The following is a 26240-nucleotide window of genomic DNA, read 5'->3' on the forward strand; positions in this document are numbered from 1 at the left end:
AATAGACAAAGAGACAAATATTAAAATAAATATATTTAATACACTTCAAACTGATTGATTTAAAAGCCTTAATTTATCAGTGCTAGCCAGTGCTAATTGTAAAAGAGGCCTGTAACCTAAGATTGAATGTCTGGATTCTGTAAAGTTGTAAAAACACATTGTTGGGGTTGAATGAGATAATAGGAATCGCATGGTTAGATTTGTGGGAGCATACAGAAAATATTATTGTAATGATTTTTGGGTTGACTTCCCCTACATGCATGTGTAAGGGAGTTGAAAAAGGCCAAGCAGTTAATGTTGCAATAGCATAGTATTTCTGAACTGAGCTACCGACAGTTATCTTTTTTCTTTTCTGATGGGAATGAAAACAATGTCTGTTGTTAAAAAGCACCTTACCTGCTGAGGCTCTCGCGGTGTTGTCTGTTTGACTCGCCGACTAGAGGCAGTGGTGGTGGTGAGCTCCATAATAGTTGTGGCAGTTTCAGACCGATTGGCCGTAGTACTCGACTGTGGTGTTATAGATGAAGGCGACTCCCCTACAAGCCGCGCACTGCCCTGGATTTTAATGTTGGGGTCCCCTTCTGCGGCCATGTTGAACACTTTCAGGCCATTATAGTAGAGACCTGAAAGTTGGCCCTGAAATGATCTAGTCCGGTCTCGCTCCCAGCCACCAATCTGTATGGTAGTTTGGCTGTTGAAGATAGTAAGCTGCCGCCCTGTGGGAAAATAATGTTCCATATACAAATCTGTTGTATTTGAGAGATTTCAAGCAAACAAAAGTAACACCCACAAACAAAAAAACAGACAGAAAGACAAAGTGCTTGACCGATGGCTTATGAGAACAATAAATTACGGGTTGTAGAAGCAAACCCTGGTAATTTATTGCAGTTACTATGATGACATGCCTGCTTTACAAAAACAAACTACTAACAAAAGGACAAAACAAAAACAAAGGAACAAAAATACAAAAAGTAAGGAAACAAAAATAAGCAGCTTTGCTAAAAGGTAAGTCTCGTAAAAAAAAATAAATGAAAGAAACAGTGATTTCATAAGTGTAGTTACGAGATGGCATTATGAAATCCCAGTAGTATATCAAAAATACAATATGGCATGTACGGTGTTAATGTACAGTATTTATAGAAACCAATAACGCATTCCTATTTGTTTCTATAAGCAGGTTTTACTTCAAGTTTTAAGAATTAAGAACTTGGAACAGAGCAAGCATCGAAATTATGAAGTGAGGATGCGGCATTCTCGGAGGAGGCACCCAGACGCCTTTTAGCAAACACAATCAAAATATAGTCAACTGAATTAGGTGAAGCATGGAAAACAATAATTTAAACAAAAAAGAAAACAGTGACAACTGGTTAAGGCAATGGATAGAGAACTAAAACAAAAAGGGGTCATTTCACATTATATGTGAAAAATATGAATTGGTTATTACACTGTAAAATCAAAACATGCACTCAGTTTGTTTTCATGTTACAGTTCATTGATATTAAGCCCTATACTGTACACAATATGTTAAAGGGACTCCAAAATTCTGTCGCCAATTCATATTGTTCTCTATTTATAATTTCTAGCAGTTTAATCACAAAAAATAAAAAGGCATTTAACTGTCAAAAATGCTTTTTCCAAAATATTTCACATAAAACTTAAAACAAACAAGACACTTATAAATACTACATTTATATCTATCATTTAGAAGTTTACATCAAAAAGTTACCATCAGTTATAAAAATTTTAACAATGAGCTTTAAATTCATATATTTAGTCCCTTTAACTATAAATTCACATATGTATTAAAACAGCATACATTATTGAACAGTAACATTAGAGTAACTATTCAAATCATTTATTTTATTCATGTTTAAATTTTATGTTTAGTGTTTACAAAATATTACAACAACTTAGTTATGTTCAAATTATTCTATTTGAAATTTTAATCAGTGATTTTACCTTTGTCGAGTAGCCATTCGTCAACTACTCGACCAAGTCGGAATGGGATTCGCTGTCTAGCAATCGCCAGGCGTTCGTTATCATTGTTGCCTTTAAAGTTTAAAGAGACATTTCAGTGGTTACAATCTGTAAGGTCAAAGGTTAAATGTTCAAACTGGTATAGCTAAACAGCTGCACATTTACATGTTTTATGTTGAAAATGTTTTGTGCATTTATAACAAATATTTAATAAACCATTATTTAAACAAACATTTAATTTATTTTATCCAACAAATTAGCGCTACATTAATTGAACTTGAATGGTCTCATCTTTATGATTAATAAAGATTAGTTGTAAATCAAACCACATTGCAGTTTCATGGTCAAGTCTTACCTCCAACACATTTGTCTTTTCATTTTAAAACTCTTTATACTAGTTATGTACATACATTTTCAAAATAAACCACTTACATTTATGTTATGTAAACCTTAGTTGTTGATTTTAAAGGAAAGAAAAAAATAACACGCTGCACAATAGCAATCTGGAAATGAATACCCTTGTTAACAAGAAGTAGAAGTCATTTTACAATACATTGTAATACCTTGGACAATAAAACTATTCAGTCAGCAAAAACAATGTAGCTAGATATACTGTTTATCACAGTGTTATGTCCTTCAATTAAATAGATTTGACAAAAGCTACAAGGGCAAGTGACTCTCTGATATTTATGTGGGAACCGTTGTTGCAGATGGAATAGTGTCATTCAATAAATAAGTAAAAAAAAATAAAAAATACGCCATGGGAGGAGAAGCAATTTCCTAAAGCAACCTCCGCTTTTGCTTTGGAGGACCACTTGGCATAAATGAGGACAAACTCTGCATCAACCTTTTGTCAGGGCCACTAACTATACCGGAGCTAAAGAGTGAGTGCTTTCCCCTCTGCCATTGTCTGCAGAGATTGAATTCAGTCCGCTTCATTCTTCTTGCAGATTGACAATGTTTGTTCCATCAACTATATTAATTCACTCAGTGCAGATTATAGATCTGGTGGCTAACAATGCTTTGGAGTTGAATGGCCTCAGAGCAGACGGGAACGCAGAGACCTGAGGGAAACGAGGTCTAGGTGGTAAAAAGACATAGAGACATTTTTCATCACATCAGCTTGAATGACAACAAAGGCTCAGCAACTTCGAAAAGGATTTAAAACTTGTCCGCTTGAGCTCATTGAATTAGGCTGCCGATTGTGTCAAGTTGTTTCCAGGTAGTTTATATCATCTTTTGGTACATTCTTCATTATAGATAACACCCATTTACTTTATTTCTCGTCGTTTCAGCTTTACACATTTCAGAGAAAATGCCCATCATTTACCTAAGTTAGAACAGTTGTTATGAGATATGACATTATGGGTCAGCGGAGGTGGGCATTTTACATTTCTCGCAGGTACGCAGTATGTCACAGTATGTCATTGTACAGTATGTCATTGTAGGTCTAATCGTGTGCAAAACCAGGTTCTTTTTATCCGCAAATCTACCAGTTTGGCTGGATGTCAGATGTGGTCAGTCTCATACCGAGGTCAATTAAAAGAGAACATAATCGCATTATGATAATATTTTGATCCCCACTGTGGCACATGGACAATGCCATCCGCAGGGCTGTGGGAGAGTCCAGTCTTTGGGCCACCAAAAATAAATACTATGACGCTTGCCTAGTTGTGATTTGGGTTCATATGAGATGGACAGGCTTATCTTCTTTTCCAGACAGCAGAAATTCAGCTGAACTGTCCCAAAGGTACTCATTTGGTTTTCTTTTTGTCTTTTGTAATAAAGCTGTCAGGACAATGAAGATACTGGGGCATTTCCTCGATCATCTGTTTTAAAACCCTTAGAAAATCTCATTATTATTTTTCCTTAATTAATTCCAATTTGGTAATGGTGTCCATTGTACTTTACTTTAAACGTGATGTATGCGGCCTGGACAGGTTCACGGATAGAACAAAGCAGATGTCGAAAAAAAAGAATGCAGTTATGACTCTAACCCACGCTGCACCCTGCAAATCACACTCCACACTGCATGGCGATGGTGGTGGGGGGGAACGGATAGAGGGTGAGATGGACAGAGGGAGCAGGGGTGGTCAGCATGAGGTAAAAGGTATACGGAGAACGGGGAAGCGAATGCACAGGGAGTCATGTAAGTGCACTGTGTACTGATAACAGTAAAAAGAATAAGGCCAGGCAGAGACCTCTCTATTATCTTTGTGTGCAGTGCATGCTCATTGGATACCATAATAGGATGCTGCATGGTGCCCTGCGGGCCTGGCAACACCATTGTGTTGGTATTACTTTCATGGCCAATACTCTGGAGAAGAAGCCCTTTTTTCCCTGTCTTGTTTTTGTTGCAGCCCAGCCTTTTGTGTGTGGCGCAAAGCTGAGCAAGAATAAAAGCACAAACTATAGCAAACAGAAGGGTAGTTATGTGTCTGCGCATGAGCTTTGAATTTTAGATTAGAATAATTATGCTAAAGATTTTTAATGGGCCCTCTTAAGTATGAAGGATGAGTTCTTTTTTTAATGAGATTATGATGACAGCAATATAAGTCTTGGTGGAACAACTATTGCCTTGCTTTTGGAATGATTGCTCCCTCTGATGCAATCTGTAGCTTTCTGTCGAACTTTCCAACCATCGTTTTTGCAGTTTGCTTGCCTCTATTGTAGGAATGTTGATCTGTGAGCAGCCAGGCCAAGGGCTACGATTATGAGTGTATTATTGGCATACAGTACATGGATACTTGTCAAATGAAAGGCGGACTGATTGAATAATGGCTTTGTGTGCTGGAGGTCAAAGGGTTACTGTACAGCAAATGTAATTCGATCTATTTAGAATGTAAGAAACTCAACATAATAGCTAACCTTGGAATTGTTACAATTGAATTACTGATGATCAGCATGTTTCAACACACATGGCAACAAATTCAAATGAAAAAAAAACTTCACATTTCACATTCTCATAATTTGGAATGTTGATTTTCAGAGTCATGATTTTTTGACTGAATTCTTCGTGTTTGTTTTTCCGGCACTCTAACTTTTAGAGTAAGTGTCTGATAAGTTGTTTATCTTTGTGTGCCTTGTGATTGGCTGAATTCCACTTCAGGATGGAACCCGCCTACTGCCCAAAGAGAGCTGGGTTAGGCTACGCAGCACACAGGTGACCCTTGTGAGAATTAGTGGCTATGAAAATGAATGGATGGATGGATATTTGATAATACTTTATCATAACATCATATATTTTAAAATAACTTTTTAAAAAAAAAATTCCACGATTTCATGATATTTCATGAAAAAGAAAATTATAACGTCAATTCTTATTTCCTGTTGTTCTTTTCCACTAATGTTTTATTGAAAAAGAACGAAAGATAGAAAGAAAGAAGCATAGGCATAGTCCCGCTGATATTGTTTTGATCATCGGTATCAAGACAAGACTCTCGGCTACAATTACTGTATCGTATCAGTCGTGAAATAGTTGTATTTGAACTCCCCTATTAAAAACCTGCATAAAAGGAATTCATTTCTTGGCGCTTTTAACCATGTTAAAAGTTAATTAACTACTTTCAACACCCACAAAGTATTATTTTTCTTCACTGATGCATTTTTAAGATTTTTTTTTTCCATGTGCTCTACGCACTAGTCCCGCATGAGCCGATAAGGGCCTTTTTTCATGCCTCACCATTTATAAAACAGTAGTTAGAAGGAAGGCACTCGTTCCGCCTCTACACCGCCCCCGTACCGCGGCTGCAAGAGAAAATAAATGCCCACATAATCCAAGTAAATTCTCATGTTTTTTACTACTGGTTCCACCGGTTGCACCAAATCAGCCCAGTTAACATCAAAGTTTCATTTATTCGTTACATAGTTTGACTATAGAAAATGTCCTAGTGGCAAAAATGTTTATTTGGCCCACAGCGCTGTATCCCATAATTCACCCGCGGAACTATTATGTGAGCTGGTTTCCGGAGGGAACACATTTGATAAGAGGAACGGGTGTTACTGTGTGTGTTCTCTTGAAACGTGCTTTGCTTTTGTGGCTCTCGATTCTGACTCCGCTACTGACTGCAACACGTTCGAGGTTTTCTTTGATAATTGCTCGTGGGTGACCGACATCATGATGGGGGAATGGCAGCCACACAGTGAGAGGCATGACTTTAGTCAACAAGACATTTCACTTTCTGGTTAGAAATGTTGCTACCAAAAATGTTCATATTTTAATAGAAATGACATCGCCAAAGGTAACATTCCCTCATTTGTATGTGTATATTTATCAGTTGAGAGTTTAAAACACCATAATAGGGGCCCCTAAATATCGACTTTTTTCAGCAGAATAACTAGGTCTTGTCAACCAAATCACATGAGGAAGGTCTAGTTGACTGATTGGTCGATCCCTTTACATATACTGTACATGAGCAGGAGCATTTGCAGTATGGATTTAAGTGTGGAGAATTATCACTAAGAAGAGACTGGCTGTGGGAGAGTAACCCAGAAAAGTTATTTTATATTTTTATTTTTCAATGAACTGGATGTAAAGCCCTTACCTCAACCTGAGAGACCATTGCAGGAGGAGGTTTTTTTTTTTTTTTTTTTTTTGATGAGATAGTATCTGGAAGTTCACATAACATTCAAGCATCAATGTTAATAAATGCTAACAATGGTGATGACAGTCAGAGGTCCATCCCTCTATCCTTGATTGACAGACCAAAACGGCATTACTAAAAATGCCATTTTGAAAAAGAACAATATGAAATAATAATTGACTGTAAGAACCAAGCATTTTAATATAATCTTTATTAGATATATTTCATAATAATATTCTGGCATGTTATATATTTGTCTTTTATTTGTCAAAATCTATTTTTTTCAAAACATTGTTTGCATTGATCAAGTTTTGACACTTTTAAGCTTCCATATTATTTTGCCTCATAGGCTCCCTTGATAAAACACTTAAGGTAAAGGTTAATTAGCAGAGAGTTTGTCGGTACTGACGGACTACCTGTTTGGCCGTTGGTGGACCAATGTTTGGCTAACAGACTGCCAAATGACTAAAACTTCTTAAGAATGACAGATTAAGACTGACGGAGCAAAGGGTTTGATTTGTCGTTAATCTGTCGTTGAAGTGGTCACCAGCTGTGTCACCAGTCACTGTTGGTAATGATTTGTCATCTCACCCAGTTAAATCTTCCAAAGTCTTCTTCGATAATAAATGTACTATATTATATAAAACACTAATGTTCATGATTGACAATTGAATCATTACACTTTGAGCTGAAGCTGTAGCCAGATAAGCTTGACATATAGATCACTCTCAGGTAACACAACAAGTAAACAATGATGTTGCTTTCGCCAGCAAATTTCTTTCATGAGCATTGTCTGTCCGTGTATTGTTTGCTCTTCTGGGACTGACTATTAACCTTACAGTGCTTTCCTCCCCATCTGCAACATGTCAAAAGTATTATGTCCATGTTTTACTCGAGGCGAACGGGAGGGATTGAGCGCATTTGACCATCTTGCTTTTGGATGGATGCCACAGTCATTGCTAAAAAGGTCAGTAAACATTTGGGAAAAAAAAACAAAAACATTTGTCCTACTGCCCAGACATTTAATTCACTCTAAGACTCAAACATATGATCTTGATTTGAAGCTGTAGAGCACACTCTCAGGAGCACATATTTTAAATAATAGCTTGAAGTGCAACATCAGAATATGTGTACTTGATGTATGTATGTTAAAGAGAGCTAAGTATTTCACATTCATTTATCCACAGTAGCTTTTGTCAAATCCGTATGCAGTTTGAATAGCATAATTACAATCATGATTATGACCTTTCAATACTGTACAGTAGAGTAAATGCATTAACGTTATTGACATGGAAAAATTGTACAGAAAAATACCAGTGTTAGTGGGTCCTTCCTTAGCCAAGGAATCCATTCAATGTATGTCAACTTCATGCAAAAGCACAAAACAGGTTCAGCAACTACATACATTTAATTTAATGTCATTATACTGTTGTGCTATGAACTCCAAATTGAGATGTAAGCAATGATAAAAACACTTATGTTGCATATAGGCAGATTTTAATCTACATACTCTTTAAATGACACTCAACAGCGTGGGTGGCTTCCTATTCGGTAAAAGTTGTATTTAATAAGAGAAGAAAAAAAAACACTGTTTAGAAACATTGATAATGTACAGTGTTATTAAAGCATGTATGAAAACACTGGTATTATTCGACACAGCTACTGGAAAGAGAATAGCCAACATTACATCATCAAAAGTGCAGTATGAAAACACTTTGCATGATCTTATCTCAATCAACCTTAATTAGAAAATGCATGCTTCTCAAGGGAGAGTGGGTCACTCACCTTGGGGGTAGCGCTCAATTACGGGTAGGTCGTCCAACTGAAGAGTGGCATTACCCCCACTCCTTGTAAACTTGACTATGTGGTACTTTCCGTCATTTACAAACTTTGAAGTCTCCTCTATGTTAATGTCGTCTGTTCCCACATTGAACACAACAGCAATGTTGCCACTTTCCTGGGAAAAAGAAACACACCAAATGAAACAGATTGAGAGGCGCGGACAACTTAACTCCTAGGGTCACTGAGACATAAAAATCGCTCCACCACTGTAAAGTGTGTGTGTGTGTGTGTGTGTGTGTATATATATATATATATATATATATATATATATATATATATATATATATATATATATATATATATATATATATATATATATATATATATATATATATATATATATATATATATATATATATATATATATATATATATTGTGCCAAGAGAAAGAGACCTCCATAACGAAAAGCTGAAGACAAATCGGGAGGTATTAAAAAGACTGATCGGTTGTGACCGGCGTTTGTTTTGTTGAGTGCAAGCCTTTCCTTCATTTATTGTTTCATTTTTAATATGTTTGTGTTAGTTTATTTCGTTCATAGTCAATTAATAGTAAATAAATAAAATGATGTTCTTATATTAAACTGTGATTTGTAATTTGGACTTCATAACATTTCTTGGATATTTATTTCAAATTATTATAATTACTATTTTAAGTTTTGACAGCATCATGTGTATGACAAGTTTTAATGGCTGATGGTTAATTGACGTTTAAAAGCTTCAGAAAATAGCCTGTGTGGCTCCGTGCGTGAACGCATGAGGGCTATTTATATGAGAGACACTTGCACTCTATATTGTCCTTAGGTGTGGTTGGGTGCATGAATGGTTGTATGTCCCTGTGTGCCCTGCAACTGGCTGGCAACCAGTTCAGGGTTTCCCCAGGCTACTGCCCATACACAGTTGGGAGAGGCACCAACAGCCAGTGACCCCAGTGAGGACAAGTGGCTATAGATGATGGATGGATGGATGGATGGATGGATGGATGGATGGATGAACTTTCAATTCTCCAAAGGAAACACCTTTTTGCAGTTTTATGATGTGGATGGCACTTTACAACCAAATGACTTTCAGATCACAGCTGTGCATTAGAATCATTAACATTTTCATCAGTTTCCAAACATTTGACTGGTAATGTACATTATAAAGGAAAAATCGAACATGGAAACTTGGCTTCTTGTCCTATTTAGGATGAAGCTTCTTTAAATTCTCTGCTCACTATTAAGCGCGACAGTGAGTCTCAATGTTTGAATTCTGTTTGCAAATCTGAGTAAATTCCTTCAATAATTTACAGTCAAAGTTGTTGCTATGTGCTGCTTAATCAATTTTCCATGATTGTGTACGCTACTACAAAACCCTCTTCTCCCCTAAGGAGATTGAGGGAAATCTGAGCATCTGGTTGGAAGCTAAACCTACGGTAGAGCCGCAGCACTCTGCATGTCATTATCCAGTCAGCACAGCCAAGACTGCTCTGTATCTTAGTCTCTTGCCATAACTCTCTCAAAATAAATAATCAACTGGTGTTTAAGTTCAAATAGTTCATAGCAAATCTGAAAAGCCAGAATAGAAGAGAGAGCAAACCTAAAATTAAATTAATTTGTTTGCGCCTTCATGATAGTGTCAAGTTTGTCTAATGAATGAGCCAGTCTCATTGGAGAAAAAAAAAAAAATCAAAAAAGTGAATGTGGCACGCTTCTTGTAAAGCTTGTGCGGTGTGTGAGAAGTGTGAAAAAATGGTTGTCAGACATTGATGTGGCAGTAAAACCTTGCCTATGAGCTAATTTGTGTCAGGTTGAGTGATTTGCTCCCCTTAAAGCCCTTCATGAAGAACCTCTGAGAGAGCAGATGTGTAGTGAGCACCACCCTACTTCATATTCTGGTTTTTAAAATTTCCAAGACAAGCATCTGTAAGAGATAACATGGGATCTGTCTTAGGGCTTCCAAATCTGGACACATTAATACTGAACTTAGTTACTCACAGCCATCAGGGAGCTACTCAATTAAAATCCTGCTTTAAATAGCTCCCTCTAATTTACTATACATTTAATAATTGCTGTGGCCTTGATAATGTTTCAGACTCAAATACTTATGGTACAAAAAAATAAGACAATAAAAACTCTCTGATAGAGACATTTCAAGGTCAAGGATATGATTGAAGGTGAATAACTAAACAGGTGGCATATGCAACTTAATAGGGTGGGAATCTTTGACTGACTCATGATTTCATTTGAGTTCACTTTTTAGGGTCTATAATTCAATTCAGAATGAATTTTCCATTCTAAATTATTTTTGATTCACCATGATTTGACTGACAATGATTTCTGCTTCCAATCTTCATGAGCTACTCCAGTTTGCTTTGCGAGACAGAATGACAACTGGAAATATAAAAATGTCATTGTTTTTACATTTACTAAGTGTTGAATTATAAAAACGGTGCTTTTTTTTCACAGAAACTGTGTGTAGACCCCAACTACTCATCCATAGGCTGCCATGTCTGTTATACCTACGTACAACGGTAAATGGAGCACCTTCTGCTGTTTGTAATGAAAAACGGTCTAAATCTTACACATTGTCCCTTTAAAGCAAAAATTGTTTTGAATTTTTCCATACTTTCTTTAAAAAATAGGAGAGGGGAATCAGAAAACAACCAAAATTCAATTACAATCTGAAATTTCATTTCTAGGCAAAATCACCCAGACCCAACTAGCAGTTTTTAATGTTTAAAGCATAGATGGATCTATTTCTGTCTGAGTTGGAAATGTCCAACTGCATTTAAAAGCACTACAGAGTTGGCGGCTAGTGCTAATGCTGGAGATTTGATTCGTATCATACAATGACAGTGTAATTGACAAGCGGTTTCTTAGCTTTCTTAATCAAAGACTTGATTAATGATGGTGTGCTGCTGTTGCTTGGACATTATGTGATGGCATCAAAACGAAGAAGTTAGAACTGTTACGAAAGCCAACTTCAAAATAACAGTGTCCGAATGCCCTTACATTAATTTTCATGTATTACTGGGTGTTTTTATTTTAAAGTCGGCCTTTGCAGCGTGCCATTGGTGTGTAATTGTGACGTTTGTTTCTTGTTCTAAGCCATCAGGAAGCAGATTTTTTTTTCTTTTTTCTTGAAAAAATCTAATTTGGGACATTCTATAGTGATTCTGAACCGCAGTAACCTTGATTCTTTTGTGATTCTTTTTCGTTTTGGTTTTTTGGACACACTTCTACTTAATGTTTGACATTACTCTAGAGAGGTCCATACATGTACATGAGGAATATTCATGAAGTCAAAGAAAAAAAAAAGGTGACCACATTAAAAAAAAAAAAAAAACTCTTTGAGAGTTAAGCATATAATTCCGTCATGGTCCGAGAGGATCCCGATCCTAGAGTTTAATATCTCATGGGTTAACGTCAGAATGATTGATAGCTGATTCTATAAGCCATGGCCATCCTCCAAATTCAGGGCTGCTCACTTGTAATGCCTCATGGGAGCATACTGTATGGAGCACAGATACCACACCCCGAGAATTCAGCCTTGCCTGACAGTCTTCATGGCGTCTTGATTAATTGCTCATCAAGCTGCAATAGAGTTTAATTAACTGATGAAGTTGATCCACCATTCTCCTCTAATCTCGTCTGTGTTTTTTATGCTTCTTATCCTCGCAGCTGGAGGGTGGAGTAGCTGACGCAATATCAGGGGTGTCAGTCGCTCGTTAAATGCCCCCATCTGCAGTCATTATACAACCATAGGCATAGTTGTTTTAGTAGCAATAAAGTGGCAAAACAGACACTGCAGACCAAACGCTTGAGTAACAGCAGTTCTTTCTTACACCGATGCCAACAAAAGCATATCACACCAGCCCGCTCTTCATTCTAGATAATTCGCACACAAGTAACAATCGTAAAAGGTCAAACAAAGCAAGATTCAAAACCATGAACTGTTGACTGCACCCATTTTACGGCCCACTCTGCAAAGGAGACAGAAACGTAATTTTGCATGGTGTAGGTCCCTCTCTCCAATTGCGGCAAAATATGAATACCTCAGTGCTCATTTATAAGTCGTTTATGATGACCATGACTGTGCTTTAGATATATTTTATAGCTCATCAGCCCAACGCGACAAGACTGCAACCAATCATTCCACACTGCACGAGCCTCCGAGGTTCTGTTGGCAGGTGGAGGAGCTCTTCTGCCATCCCTTAAGTGCTTCTTTGTGTGCGTTGAATGTATGTGCACATGAGCAGGCTGACTTGTGGGAATATTATGATCTCACCATAGAGGCTAAATGTCTTCGTGTAGCAAGGACAGGCGAGCCATTCTCCCCACCTTATCTTTTAATTACCCCTGACAGTCTTCTGCTTCTCCCTTTTAAGCTTTGTTAATGAAATTACAGAGCTAATGGAAGAATTAGACACAAGAAAATGAGTCACCCCTTTTTTGCAGAATGTATTTCTGCTCAACCGACTGTACATTAAGCAGTCATTCATCCATACCTCTGCAATTATGTCTACAGTAACACGTCTCCTATGACAGTATAAATGAATATATGCATTTTCATATGCAAATTCGTATTCAATCTCAACATGACCATAAAACACAGTGGCATTTTCAGTGGATATTTCAGGCTCATAAATGAAACACAGGTATATATGCATTATTACCCATAGTATTTAAGAAAAATGCTCTGATATCACAGTACTTGTAGGTTTAAGGTCGCTGAGTTTGGTATATTGAGTTTTGGTTGATTTGTTTTGGTACTGGCCAAACCCATAAAATAACGCTGGAGAATACTATTATTGATAGTAAAGGTCTCAATCTAATATTTAAATCAGATTTTGGTCCGATATCTGTATCTGATACTTCCAGAAAAATCTGTGTAGGATTTAATTGGTTTGCCTCAAAAATCTCTGATATTAGCATTCCAAGTCTTAAATAACAGCAACAACAACAAATAATAATGATGATGATAATAATAACAAGAAGAAGAAGTTTTTAAAGTTGAAGTTGTGGGTTAACCTCTGGCTCCAGCTCTCCTGTTTGTCATGATCTCCCCCATTCATGCGTGCTTTTTTTTTTTTTACTTCTAGAAAAATTTGTGTAGGATTATATTGGTGTGCCTCAAAAATCTCTGATATTAGCATTCCAAGTCTTAAATAACAGCAACAACAACAAATAATAATGATGATGATAATAATAACAAGAAGAAGAAGTTTTTAAAGTTGAAGTTGTGGGTTAACCTCTGGCTCCAGCTCTCCTGTTTGTCATGATCTCCCCCATTCATGCGTGCTTTTTTTTTTTTTTGTGTTTATGAAAAACACGTTTTAAAGTAATGTACTGTGCAAACATTTATCAGTCATTGAATTTGCTGTTTGAGAAATGCCATAATAACTGTGTAGAACTACTCTAATTAATCAGCACATACCTTTGCCAAGGTTAAATGGGACATGGTGCAGTTGAACTCATAATGACTTATTACAAGACGAAAACGGTCAGAGGAGCTTGCCAGTGCATTTTACTGTTGTCAAAAAATGTGTCTTGTCAATTTTATTTTTTATTTACAGCGAAAGATTATGTTGCCAATCGACACACACACACACACACACACACACACACACACACAACCTAAAAATTCTACAGTGTCTTATTATACTTTTAAGTTTTATTTTATTGAGAACTTCACAAAACAGGAGTACTCGCAGAGTGAAGTTCAGGTTCTTAAAATGAGAACCAAACGTTCGCCTCATTGCGATAATATCTCCAGTGTGCTGAGGTAAGACTGCATTTGCTGTGAGCTCAGCTCATTTCAAAATCAAACCCACCGGCTAAAGTGCCTAATTATCTGTGAAGTTGGCTTGAAATTGTTTCCATTGCTAGCAGACTTTATCAAACGGCTTTTCTGCGTGAGACCTTCATCAAATATCTTAGAGTTAATAAATCATCTCTCCTGCCGCATCAGTTTCTTAAATGAGGACTCAAAGGGAATAAGAGGAGATTGGTGCACTACTACTGATAGTCAATGCTTGATATAGATTTCTTAAGGGATGCAGCAATAACATACATAAACATATAGCAGTTAAAAACATGTACATTCGAGTAGAGAGTCGATGACACAAGTTGAAGGGAAAAAAAGGCAGGAACTGCTCATCTCTTCCTAAAATGACATTTGCTATCTATAAGCCTTTTCTTTTGCTCCATCTTCAGCTCTGCAGTGACACATTCCATCAAGAGAGGTCAACATATATCTGAAATTTCATTCTGTCTCACTCAAAGAAATCAATTCAGGTTTAAGGCGATTCTTCTGTCTGTCCACATGTGACAGCTGGTGAGCAGCCGAGGTGAGACGACCTTCACTGCTGTCCTCTCCACCAGGACTTCCTCCCCCTCCCCCCAAGCATGCCAGCTTGCTTCACTTAGATGTTGATGCAACACTAGCTATCATAATAAGATCAAACAGAAAAAAAAAAAACAAGAAAAAAAACTGACTTGTAGAGTGCAACAGGTTGAATGAGAACAGTGAGGATATTCTTGCGATGAGACTAACTTCAAATGGTGAATATTGAATATTTACAATAAAAAATGTATTAATCTAAGTAAACTTTAATTAGATTTTAAAAAAAAAAGTGTATGCTATTCATGGAATCAATTTCACTGGCTTGGATATTCCAGATCCATGATTTGCATGGAGATTCCCTTTGATAATGAGGTCTCTCTGCTCATAAATATGTAATCCTATCTTATTCCACTGTGCGCTATTCTGTTAGATTTGGCCACTGTTTGAACTCTTCAAGTAATTATGTTACAAGTTCGCTTATCTTGTCAAAAGTGTCAGAACACAGATGATCCTAAAGTCAACCTTCAATAAGCTCTTTTGCATTTGAGAACATATCTTTTACCTCTTTGATAGTATTACATTTTGAACATACATGTACATGGGTGCAAATAATTTTTTTTTTTGTGGGTTACTCGCATGGGTACCAGAACATACAGTTTTCCAAATTAATATGCAAACTGGATTAAAGAGGCAAAAACGTATTGGCTTTTGCTTTGCCCCTTAAACTCATGAGTGGCATTGTGTCTCATGGCTCTGTCGATAATCAACATTAATGGCAGACTCCTGCAATAAACAGGTGAGCTCATTCAAAGAAAAATTAAATAAGGGATGTTCCCCATTATTAAGCAGGCCACAGGTTTCAAACGATATGGGGCATAAAAGTGATCTCTCTGTTGCTGAAAAGTGTAAGTTACCCTACCTTGCTCAGGGTATAAAAACATTGGATATTTTACAAAAACCTTTGTGTGATCAACGAACTGTGAAGGAACTTGTTGCTAATTCAGAGCACCGGCAAATGCAAAAGCAAAATAGGAACGGTTTCAGCCAAACCAATTCATCAGATCAACAGAGAAGCTGCTAATAGGCCAACGCAAACAGCAAAGAGGTATTAGATGTTTGCAAGTGTGCTTAAAGCTAATATTCAGCCACCTCTAAATAATGCTCAAAAGCACAAACGGTGGCAATGGGCTCAGGAACACACTAATTTTTGAAAAGTTTTGTTTAGTGATGAGAGCCGTACATCCCTAGATAACCAAGGTGGCTAGAGTAGCGTGAATGGTTAGTAAAAGGCAACACTGTCCTAAGAAGGTCATGTTTTGGGCTGGAATCATCTGCCAAGTCATTTTAGGATCCCTCAGGGTGTAAATCCGACCTCTGCAAAGTATGTAAACCACTTTCTTCCATTGTACATAAAGAAAAACCATACCTTCTGACATAAATTACTCTACATGCATGACAATGCCCCGTCTCAAGCAGCAAAGAACACCACTGAGTCACTGGCTGTTATGGGCATAAAAGAAGAGAAATTGATGGTGTGGATACCATTTTTACCTGACCTCAACCCTATGGAGAACCTCTGGAGCATCATTAAGCCTATAACCCTATAAGGGTGGGACACAGTTCTTACCCAAGCAGCAGCTCTGGGATACTATTCTAACATCCTGCAAAGAAATTGAAGCTGAAACTGCCCAAGAACTTGCACGTTCAATGGATGTAACACTTATTACTTATTTGAAAATTATTCGGACTGCCATTGGCATCAATTACTCATGAACATTTGAGTAAAACGTACTTTGCATAATAATTTTGAATACTGTGTAGTATTTGGTATGCAACCTTTTAAAAACAGTCTTCTGCAATGTCCTACTTCGTGTCACTCCCACATTTGCAGCACACTGTGTGTGTGTGCACACAAGCTAGCCTGCTTCTTCAAAAAGTTTCATAACTCCATCATGATTGGTTCGGTTTGTTATTTGACCTTAGCATTTATTTTAAACTGCTGTAGTCCAAATTTCTATAAATAGAATTGTTTGCAAGATCATTAATATTTCACTGTTGTAATTTAACATGAAAAACATGATGAATATTGGTGTTAAGTTAATGAAACTTCTTATTATCACTACCTAGCTTTTCTAGTTGCAATGAAGATCCAATCATACACTTATATAGCCGCTTATCCTCACAAGGTTCACAGGCTTGCTGGTCCCTATCCTAGCTGAATTCAGGTAGTAGGCGAGGAATACCCTGAGCTGGTTGCCAGTCAATAGCAGGGCACACTGGGACGAACAACCATTCATACACCCAATCACACCCAAGGACAATTTAGTGTGTCCAACACACCTGCCATGCATGTTTATGGAATGTGGGAAGAAGCTGGAGGACACGGAGAGAAGCAACACAGGCTCGGGGAGAATATCAAACTCAGCCAGCTGGAATTGAACTCAGGTCACTTAACTGTGAGGCGGTCAGGCTAACCATTCATTCACCGAGCCGCCCTTCTATGGAGATGATTGTCAAATCTTTGAAGCTCTAAATCTGATGTACAATATATCAGAAATAGTCAGACTGAAGTGAGACAGTGTGCATAAAAAAAAACACGTGGCACAAATTCAGCTCACATATCCTCTCAAATCTGTCTTCTTTATTGGAAAAACCGAAATCAATATAATTTTTCTTTAACCCGCTTATTCTTATTAAAGAAATATATCTTGTCAGAAAAAAACAAACAAATATGTTGTTGTAAAGGAAAACAGAGCTTGCCTTCTGTACTCAGTAACAAACATAAATAGAAAAACTGTGACGCTAGTATATGATTACACGGTTGCAGTTTCGTTCCCTGCTAGTAAGAACGACAGCATCTGTAAATCCATTCATTGTCTTTTGTTGGTGTATGTGCAGGTTTGTTTGTTTTTTTTCCAGGCTTGGTCTATGCCTGGAAACAAGCAAGGGTTTGGGTTTGGGTGTTTGGGTGCCCCAAACAAGGGTTTGTGGCATGGCCGAAGACACATTTCAACCCCCATGTAAGCTTTTCTCTCCTAGGATCTCGGATATCCATCCATCCATCCATCCATCCATCCATCCATCCATCCATCCATCCATCCATCCATCCATCCATCCATCCATCCATCCTTAATCTTTCTTAATGATTTGCAATAGTCTTATGCAGTGCCATTTAGTCTCTACTAAGACAAATAACCTAGCATTTCTTTTGTTTTTTGGTAATTAAAAATTCAAGATTTCTTTGATGCACCTTTGACGGTTAATATACTTAAATGTATTGGGCTCCTTTTTTCTGTAACACTGAGCTCACAATCGTCTTTTAAAACCAAGATGCCTGATGGCAAGAACAAGATGATATTTTATTTTAGAGGAGCAAAGCATGCCTCCATTTTGTCTTGACAATGAATACGAGTGGCTGTTTTTTTCTCTCTTCTGCGTTAAATATGTAATTCTTTACTTCACAGTTGCTTTTCTCATGTCCCATTTTTGTTTGAGCAAGGCCTGTCACAAGGAGGGATTTGGTGAGTATGAAGAAGTTGATAGATGAAAAATGAGGCATATCAGCCACTGTATTTGAAATTGATGATCAATCCTTGTCTGTCAGAAAAATTAACATAAAACATTGACTCAATCAAGTGATACGTCTAAAAACATAAAAAAAGATCCTTGTATTCTATAAGATACAACTTGGCATGATTAAAAACCTTGAGCAAACTTTTTTGGACAACGCTGTTCCTCATTCTTCAAACAGGTAAGACGTTATTTATTTATTTATTTATTTATTTATTTTTACTAGTGGGTGGATAAAAATGAATAGAATGAAAGTGAAAAGAGTGAAAAGACACTAAACTAATCTACTTTTAAAAATGCTACTTAAAAAAATTTTCCTTGCTTCTAACAAATAAAACTAACAAATAAAACCTTTTTTTTTCCCCTCTATGGTGCCCTTCTGACTTAAGTGTGTTATGTACTTGTCTAAGCGAAAGTTCAATGACATGGGACGAATTCTCACATGAAGTCGTGACAATGTGGGTGCTTGTGGCATCCGTGATTGGGTGGATGTTACATACATAGGTAGAACACAATATGCGTGTACAGCTATTTTGACTTCACTCAACTGAAATTAGTTGTTTGTTGAATTAAAGAGATGCTTCAATTCAATAAAAGAGGCTACAAGTAAACGAATAACATACATAATTTAGAATTATAATTTTAATATAATTCTACATAATTTTATATAATAATTTAATTTGATATAATTTGATGTAATTTTTTATAATTTTTTTATGATTTTTTAATTTAATTCTATATAATTGTCATTTCTGACGAGAGTAAACTGATTTTCTGACTTCTACCTGTCAATCATTTGTGATTGCATAATCGAAGCTGCGGCGGCAGAACATATGAATTGGATTTATATGTATTCATAACTCGAGGTTCCACCGTCTAGTTAAGTGCTCAGGTAGGGGTGGGCATTAAGCATAATCCTCCTCAAGACGAATACATTTCTACCTTGACTTTTTTCGGCAGTCTGCACATGCCTTTCTGCTTGAAGCCATATCTTTCTCTAAAATAAATTTGTATAGAGGCCCCAGAAGATAAGGGATGATGGTTTCTGTCCACTGCTCCTATTTTAGAAGAGACCTGACCCATAATTCTGTGCTGATAGCTTCATACACACTGTGCTGCAGATAAAGGCCACCACGGAACAACCAACACACAGTCCATAATATTATCTCTTCTGACCCTACATACATTTTATAAAAACATCCTTAGGAAAAATATCCATCCTACACACACACACACACACACACACACACACACACACAAAGTTCAGATTAAAAAAAAGCAAACTAACATAAGCCAAGATGTGCATAACTTTCTTGGTGGTAATGAAGCCCAAATTTTTGCTTCCCAAGCTGAGTGAACAGCTATCAACACCATGCCAGCTTCCCTTGACACACCATACAAGCATGCGTCACCCGCCTCTGCACAGCCAGGGTGACAGTGCAGTGTCAAAGAAAATCCTTGTTAGGGCCATGGAGAGTAAGGTGACATGCCTTGCCAGAGCTGCCATTTAAACAGTCAACCCTGAACACAAATATATTTTTTACCTATTTTAAACTATCAAATAAGTTTTTACTTTAGGCTGGGAGATTTTTCTCCCCCCAATTTATTTGACTAGTAATTTATTTGGTTAGCTCAAGCGAACACACGCTCAAGAATAACTGGAGCAGTGTGAGAACCTGCCATTGCACACATCAACACTCTGAAAGGTGATGGCATGCAGGCTCCAAGTGACAGACCGACCAGCCACTTTTATTTGCTACAGACTCGACTCTGCTTCTCATTTCCTCTCATATTCAGAAGCTGACAGCATGAAAAAACGAACAATGTGAAAAGAACAAGTCTCAAACAGCAGGATGGATTGCTAGGGGATGTCAGTTATGGTGTTTTATTGAAGCTGATTTTTCAAGGTCTAATAACTACAGGTTGTTTAAATGGGTGAGTGAAGCATTGGTTGAGGAAAGAAATGCCTGAGCTAGAGCTTTCAGCACGATGCCGCTCAGGCCACCGAGTTGATTCGAGTTGATTATATGATATTCATGCATTGTTAATCATTACTGACTGGACCTTATTACAATGCGCCTTGTAGCAATTGAATGGTTAACTAGATGAGCTATTGGCACATTTTATTGGGTGCATAATGAGGATGACAATTATACTTGCACTAATGAGAGGAAATTGATTATTAAGGCAGGTCCATGGGCATAATCATAACCGAATTGATGGAGGAGGAGAGCGGTATCCTCTGTGTGCCGTGTATTTTGCAGTAGCCCAGTGAAATTAAACAATGCCAATTTCCATCTTGCATAACCACAGCATCGAGATAGGATACGATATTTAAGTAATAATGACCGTTAGGCAGTGAAAACAAATAATCAAAGTAACTAAGTTACTTTTATAATCAAGTACTCAGTAAAGTAACGGTTACCATATTTTCCGCACTATAAGGCGCATCTAAAAGCCTTAATTTTATTAAAAAGCTGATGGTGCGTAATCAGCTGCGCCTTATGGATCAATATTGAGTTTGGGATTCGTAGATGCGGAATGAACTGAAAAAGTAAGCTTTACCTGTTTCTTTTGTGTGTTTACAGTTGAACACGGTTGCTCACACTGACATGTTATTATGCTATTGAGAGTTTAGAGTTATTATTTGAGTTATTATTGTTATTACTTTGAGTATTACTATATTGTGCTTGAAAAAGTTTTAAAATATGTCATTAATTGAGGGTGCGCCTTATAATCTGGTGCACCTTATATATGGAAAAAGTTTTAAAATATGTAATTAATTGAGGGTGCGCCTTATAGTCCAGCACGCCTTATATATGGAAAAGTTTTAAAATATGTCATTGCTTGAGGGTGTGCCTTATAGTCCGGCGCACCTTATATATGGAAAAAGTTTTGAAATGTCATTACTTGAGGGTGCGCCTTATAGTCCGGTGCGCCTTATAGTGCAGAAAATATGGTACTTTTTTTAAGGTAACTGTGTTAAGAGTATTTAAAGGGTTTTTTGAAGAAAAAACTACAGCACTTAAAACATAACTGATCAGCGGATAAAAATGTATTTCTCAAAAAGAAAAAAAAAAGACTTTTAGCAAGTTGCAATTTAGCAATATCTCAAACTAGCCAAGGCTCACCTCTTACAGTTCTCGCTCTCCTTTATAGGTGATGAACTGCAAGACGCATCGGCTTTTCACTGACTGCAAAGTACAAAGCGTTTGTGAATAAAATGACCCTCATCTACCCTACTGCTTTAAAATATTTGAAAAACACATAAAAAATATTCCTGAGAATTAATGTCGGGACTCTGAAGTGGTGTATAAATATGTTTGGAACTCAATGAGTTAAGGGTGAATTTGAACAGGTCACCTTTATATGTACGCATCTTGTTCTGTGGTTTAACAAAAAAAAAAAAAAAAAAACAACTGTGGGGGGCACACTAATTTGATGCAGACTAGTGTCAGGCCAAGTGAGTTGGAACTGATGGTGTATATCATTAATGGTCTGAAATAGACGGAACATTTTTACTAGGTCGCAATGTTAATTGACAATGATACTTGGGCTGGTGCCTGGAAGCCTGAGGCTCTTAGTCTTTCCACCCAGTTTTTGCAGTCTCTCACTTTTGCTTCGATTTTAACGTCCTATTTATTACTCTCCTCACTCTGCTTGCTCCTGATTTTTTCCTTCTGTTCAAATCCCTTTCCACACTTTTCAATGTCATTTTCCATTTTTCTTTCTTCACCTGTTTGTTATTTTCTTATTGAGGACTTTAGAAAGTGGAAGGAGTGTGGCAAACTCACTTCATTTGTTGAAACAGCCACCTACACAAATGTTTGAACTTTGGTTGTCTCCTTCGAGACTGAAAAGTCTCTGTTATGATGCCAGACGTGTTATGTGAATGCACTAAAACACTGAAAGAGAATTGGATATGATACAAACAAATTTCAACCCTTGGTTGTTATTTTTCATCATGCACTTCTAATATTGATTTTATTAAACCGATGACCCTGGAGTAAAGGTGCAGAGAATGTGGTGTTCTTAATATACCTGTACATATAGAAGGGTAACTATGTGATGGGTCCAGTTTTCCTGATGACTTGAAATTATTACCTCTATTATGGTCTGGCGAGCAGCACCATTTTTGTTGTTTTACATCCGAGCAAAAATGCTTCGCTATTTGGCTTGATGAATCAAAAAATGTCGAACTTCTTGTCTTTATGTTAACTTTAACTCAATCTTCCACCAATGATTCGATACCATACCATAGCATAGGATATCATACCCTAGCATACCAATTAAAACTGTACTTCATTGGTGTATAAATGTTAAGGATAAGTTCTCTGAGGAAACATCTTTTTGGTGCATGTTACACTACATTTGTTTTAGTGGTTTCATTAAAGCAAACATATAATGTAAAACAATTTATTTCAAATAGACTAGGCTGCTATCTAAATGTTGTACTGTGGGTTTCTCCTGTCAGAATAATAATAAAAGTATACAAGTATATTGTTGCATACCATACTAACGCCTGTGCAGTGTCCACTTTTTCCCCAAGTTTACAAGGCTTTTTTTTTGCTTTTCAAACAGAAGCATATATGGTTAATTGAACTAAAATTTTCATAGGTGTGGATATGTACACAATAATTCTGAGTGAAATGTTTTTGTGTTTTTTTTAGTGCCCTCCAAATGACTGGCAGCCGATCTGCTGGGATTTAGCTCACCTGCGATGCTAATGATGATAGGTTATAAAGAAAACAGATAGGTGTATCGGTAGTACAGTACTGAGACTATGGATAGTGAAAAACATTTATAACGATGTGAAAAAAAATGTATATAATGACAACGTATTATTTAAAGGCACACCGGCTCCATTTAGCATCACTCCACATCACTGGAACACATTTTATTCTCTGATAATCTACCCATTCAAATGCTAGCTCCCATCTCTTGGGTACCGAAAGATAAAATATTGCCAACTGGGCCAGTTGATAACAGAGAATCAGACAATGACTTTGCTGTCATTAATCTCTCACCCCAGCACTTGAGTGACTGATAGTGGGAAAGAGGAGAGTCAGACACTTGCTATGTGTGAAGGAGAGCATATTTGAGGACGCGCTAGAATGAAGAAAACTTTGAATAAAGAGAAGCAAAGGTGAGAACACAAAGATGTCGGACTTTAGTTGGGACTAAAGAAAGAAAAAGATCTAATGTATTAGGCTATGAGCAGTAGCTGTTTAAGAGGGGTATTTTAGGACCAAATCAGACTGAACATAATATCAAATATTATGGTGTGTTCAATGTCTGCTTGCTACCCAATACCAGCCCATTACATGCTATTAGTGTACTGTATTGCGCAAGCTTCCGGGCTCAGTGAAATTCCGTCGGACATCAAAGCATCATAAAGGTTTCACCTGTCAGTAAACATGAGCATTAAATCATAACCACACATATGGCTAAGTAAGCTTTTAGCATCGTGAGCCTGTGGTTAAAGAAGTTGCTGACCAGAAGGAGGATGGACAGGCTGAAGTTAAAGGCCTGAGGTTGTGGTGCTGCTGTCAGCTTTTAAATGTTGCTGGAGACAGGCGAGAGTAGGGAGGCATTTATCATCACCAAGGTAAGCGGGTTTTCTCAGAGCAACTCAGGCGAAAAATGAACAGCTGCCATGCCTGCGCTTACAAAGACTGCGCCATTCTTTCTGCCTTTCACCTGCCTCGCTTTCCAGCAACAGGAAACTAGTCAGACATAATGTCATTCCAATATTACACCAAAAGGGTCGAGCTACAAATAGATAAAAATGCAAGAGTATTGCATGCAAGACAGACAAGAAGACAAGTGACTAGAAATTTCCTTGAATTCAAGGTGGATGTCAAGAACTATAGACAGTAAGTCTCTTCATTAGACACTGTTTGCTTTTCATGACAGGCTGTAGCTATGTACAGAACTATACCATATAGGATATTGATTTTCTGGAAAGCCACGATGTGGGTTCCTTTCTGTGAAGATCTAAAACTAAAAAGGACTTGAGGCTGCCACAGGGCTGCATCAGTAGTTGAATTAGGGGCACACAGACATTTTTCAGTGGGGTGGCCAGGGTGACGCAATACCTCAATGGAGTATTGTTAATAGTCCAAAGACCACCGTTAGGGTTTCATGACGTAAAATTCACACAAATCCAGAACAATACCCATCATATTCATATTTGAACAGGAATAAGTCAATGTTTTACAGAGCTTGATTAACATCAATGTTCTTTGATGTTATTTTGCTTTTGTGCCATTTCATTTCTACTTTTAACTCCTGCGCTAATTCAGCAGGCAAAAGTCAATTGAGAGATCGATTGTCACAGATGTCTGATGCCATTTTGCTTACAGCATTCAATGGCTCATTCGTTATCATACCAAAAAAAAAGTGCAATGACACAAGTCTCTAAACTATTTGCAATTTTAAACATTGTTTTTTTTTTATACCTTGTCGTATAATGCATAGATGTATAAGATTGAAAATATGTTTTTATTTTATTTCATGACTTTGAGTGGTATGATAATGACTTCGTAGCAATGTTTGCTTGCTATGATGAGTAAGATTTTAAAAAGTGAAACGTTCGTTAATTAATACAAATGATCTTAATGTGCCTTCATATCAATTGCATATGGTATTTTTACTTAAAATATGCAATGAATACAAATACCGAAACTTGGCAGAATTTCTAAAGTCTGAAAATATGGAATCCATCTGAAAGTGGTGGTAAAAATGCATATCAAAGTTTCCCTAGTTATTGGGGTGACCAGATGACTATGGCCACCCCTCCTCACCACATAGCTCTGCCCCTGCTCTGAACCGGAGGGTTAATATTGTCGAAAATCATTACCAAGGAAAATCACATTAATTCTCATTGTCTTGCGGTATACCAAGAAAGGCCTCATCTCTTTGTTTCAACCAAATTCAAAGAGATGGTGGGCCCATTTTGCTGTGTTGTGCAGAGTGATGGAGAGGGCGGTCGAAATCAAAAGCCCTCCCATGGGTACGCTCACCAGACTGTTCACTACTTCTCGCCAAAGGAGATTCACTATGCACATTCTCTTTTATAGCCCTTTCTTATTCATCATAACAGAACTTCAGTTTTATTAACCTCTTCAGCCAAGCATACATCATTGCTTTTGCCGCCATTCTCTTTCTCTCTATTTCTATTTACACAGCGTACAGCTCCTCCTGCATCCCCAGGACACCGATGAATATGCTTACACATACAAACTCTTCCCTGTTCACAAGTATTTAGATGTAGCAAGCAGTTAGCTCAAGAGAATGAATGCGTTTCATGCAATCGGGGCTCATCTATCTTTTTTCAAAAAGGTGTGTGCCATACCCTGCTATGACGGCGTAATTAGCTTGTGTTTTTGTTTTTTTTTTTTTGTTTTTTTCCTAAATCATTTGGAGTATCCAAATTGATGAAGCAGTCGTAGGAAATGCCCAAGTAGTAAATGCAACCACGGAGGGTACTGTGTGGTTCATGTGAAGTGCTGGTATGGTAGAGGCTAAATGTAAGAGGTCCTGATAAGCCATATTGCTGCTTACTGGTCAACGACACTGGTTTCAATCTTTCCTCTGCCATGTAACAGAAAATTTTCATGGTCTCAGGCAGCCCTCCAGGACCAAACATGTACTTCCCTTAAAACACCAGCAGGCTAGCACAATAAGACGTAATGACAGTAAAAAGGCATCGTCAACATGAGCATTCTAATCACAGATGTAGGTAACCTATATTGGAATAACAGACAATTCTTACAATGAATAAATAAATAAACCCACAAAACTATTCATACATGTTATTTAAACAAAGAAAGGATTTTTCATATAGCTTCTAGGTAAGAAAATACAAAGCAGTTAGAAAAAAACCCAAATCGTTAATCTACAAAAAAAAAAAAAAAAAAAAAAAAGAGTACTACCCACTGG

At 37.2% G+C, this 26240-nt stretch overlaps 1 protein-coding gene across 19 annotated transcripts in view; it reads right to left on the bottom strand.

Moving 5' to 3' along the window:
- The window catches only part of LOC148420331 (neurexin-1a-like), a 231673-nt gene that overhangs the window by 30234 nt on the left and 175199 nt on the right, over nucleotides 1-26240 (bottom strand). For 18 of the 19 annotated variants that reach the window (XR_015866291.1, XM_088420618.1, XM_088420624.1 and 15 more), the window contains 3 exons: nucleotides 8346-8517; nucleotides 1960-2049; nucleotides 397-716 (listed from right to left, as the gene is read on the bottom strand). Coding sequence is in view for 18 of the 19 variants with exons in the window: in XM_088420618.1 (XP_088276744.1) it covers nucleotides 397-716; nucleotides 1960-2049; nucleotides 8346-8517 (582 nt within the window). In the remaining variant the exon portion in view is untranslated. The remainder of the gene's footprint in view (nucleotides 1-396; nucleotides 717-1959; nucleotides 2050-8345; nucleotides 8518-26240) is intronic. The other variant, XM_088420623.1, reaches the window with a different exon arrangement.

This window comes from Hippichthys cyanospilos, chromosome 8 (genome assembly GCF_059441005.1).
Source record: "Hippichthys cyanospilos isolate Australia breed blue-spotted pipefish chromosome 8, RoL_Hcya_1.0, whole genome shotgun sequence".
Classification (NCBI taxonomy): Eukaryota; Metazoa; Chordata; class Actinopteri; order Syngnathiformes; family Syngnathidae; genus Hippichthys; species Hippichthys cyanospilos.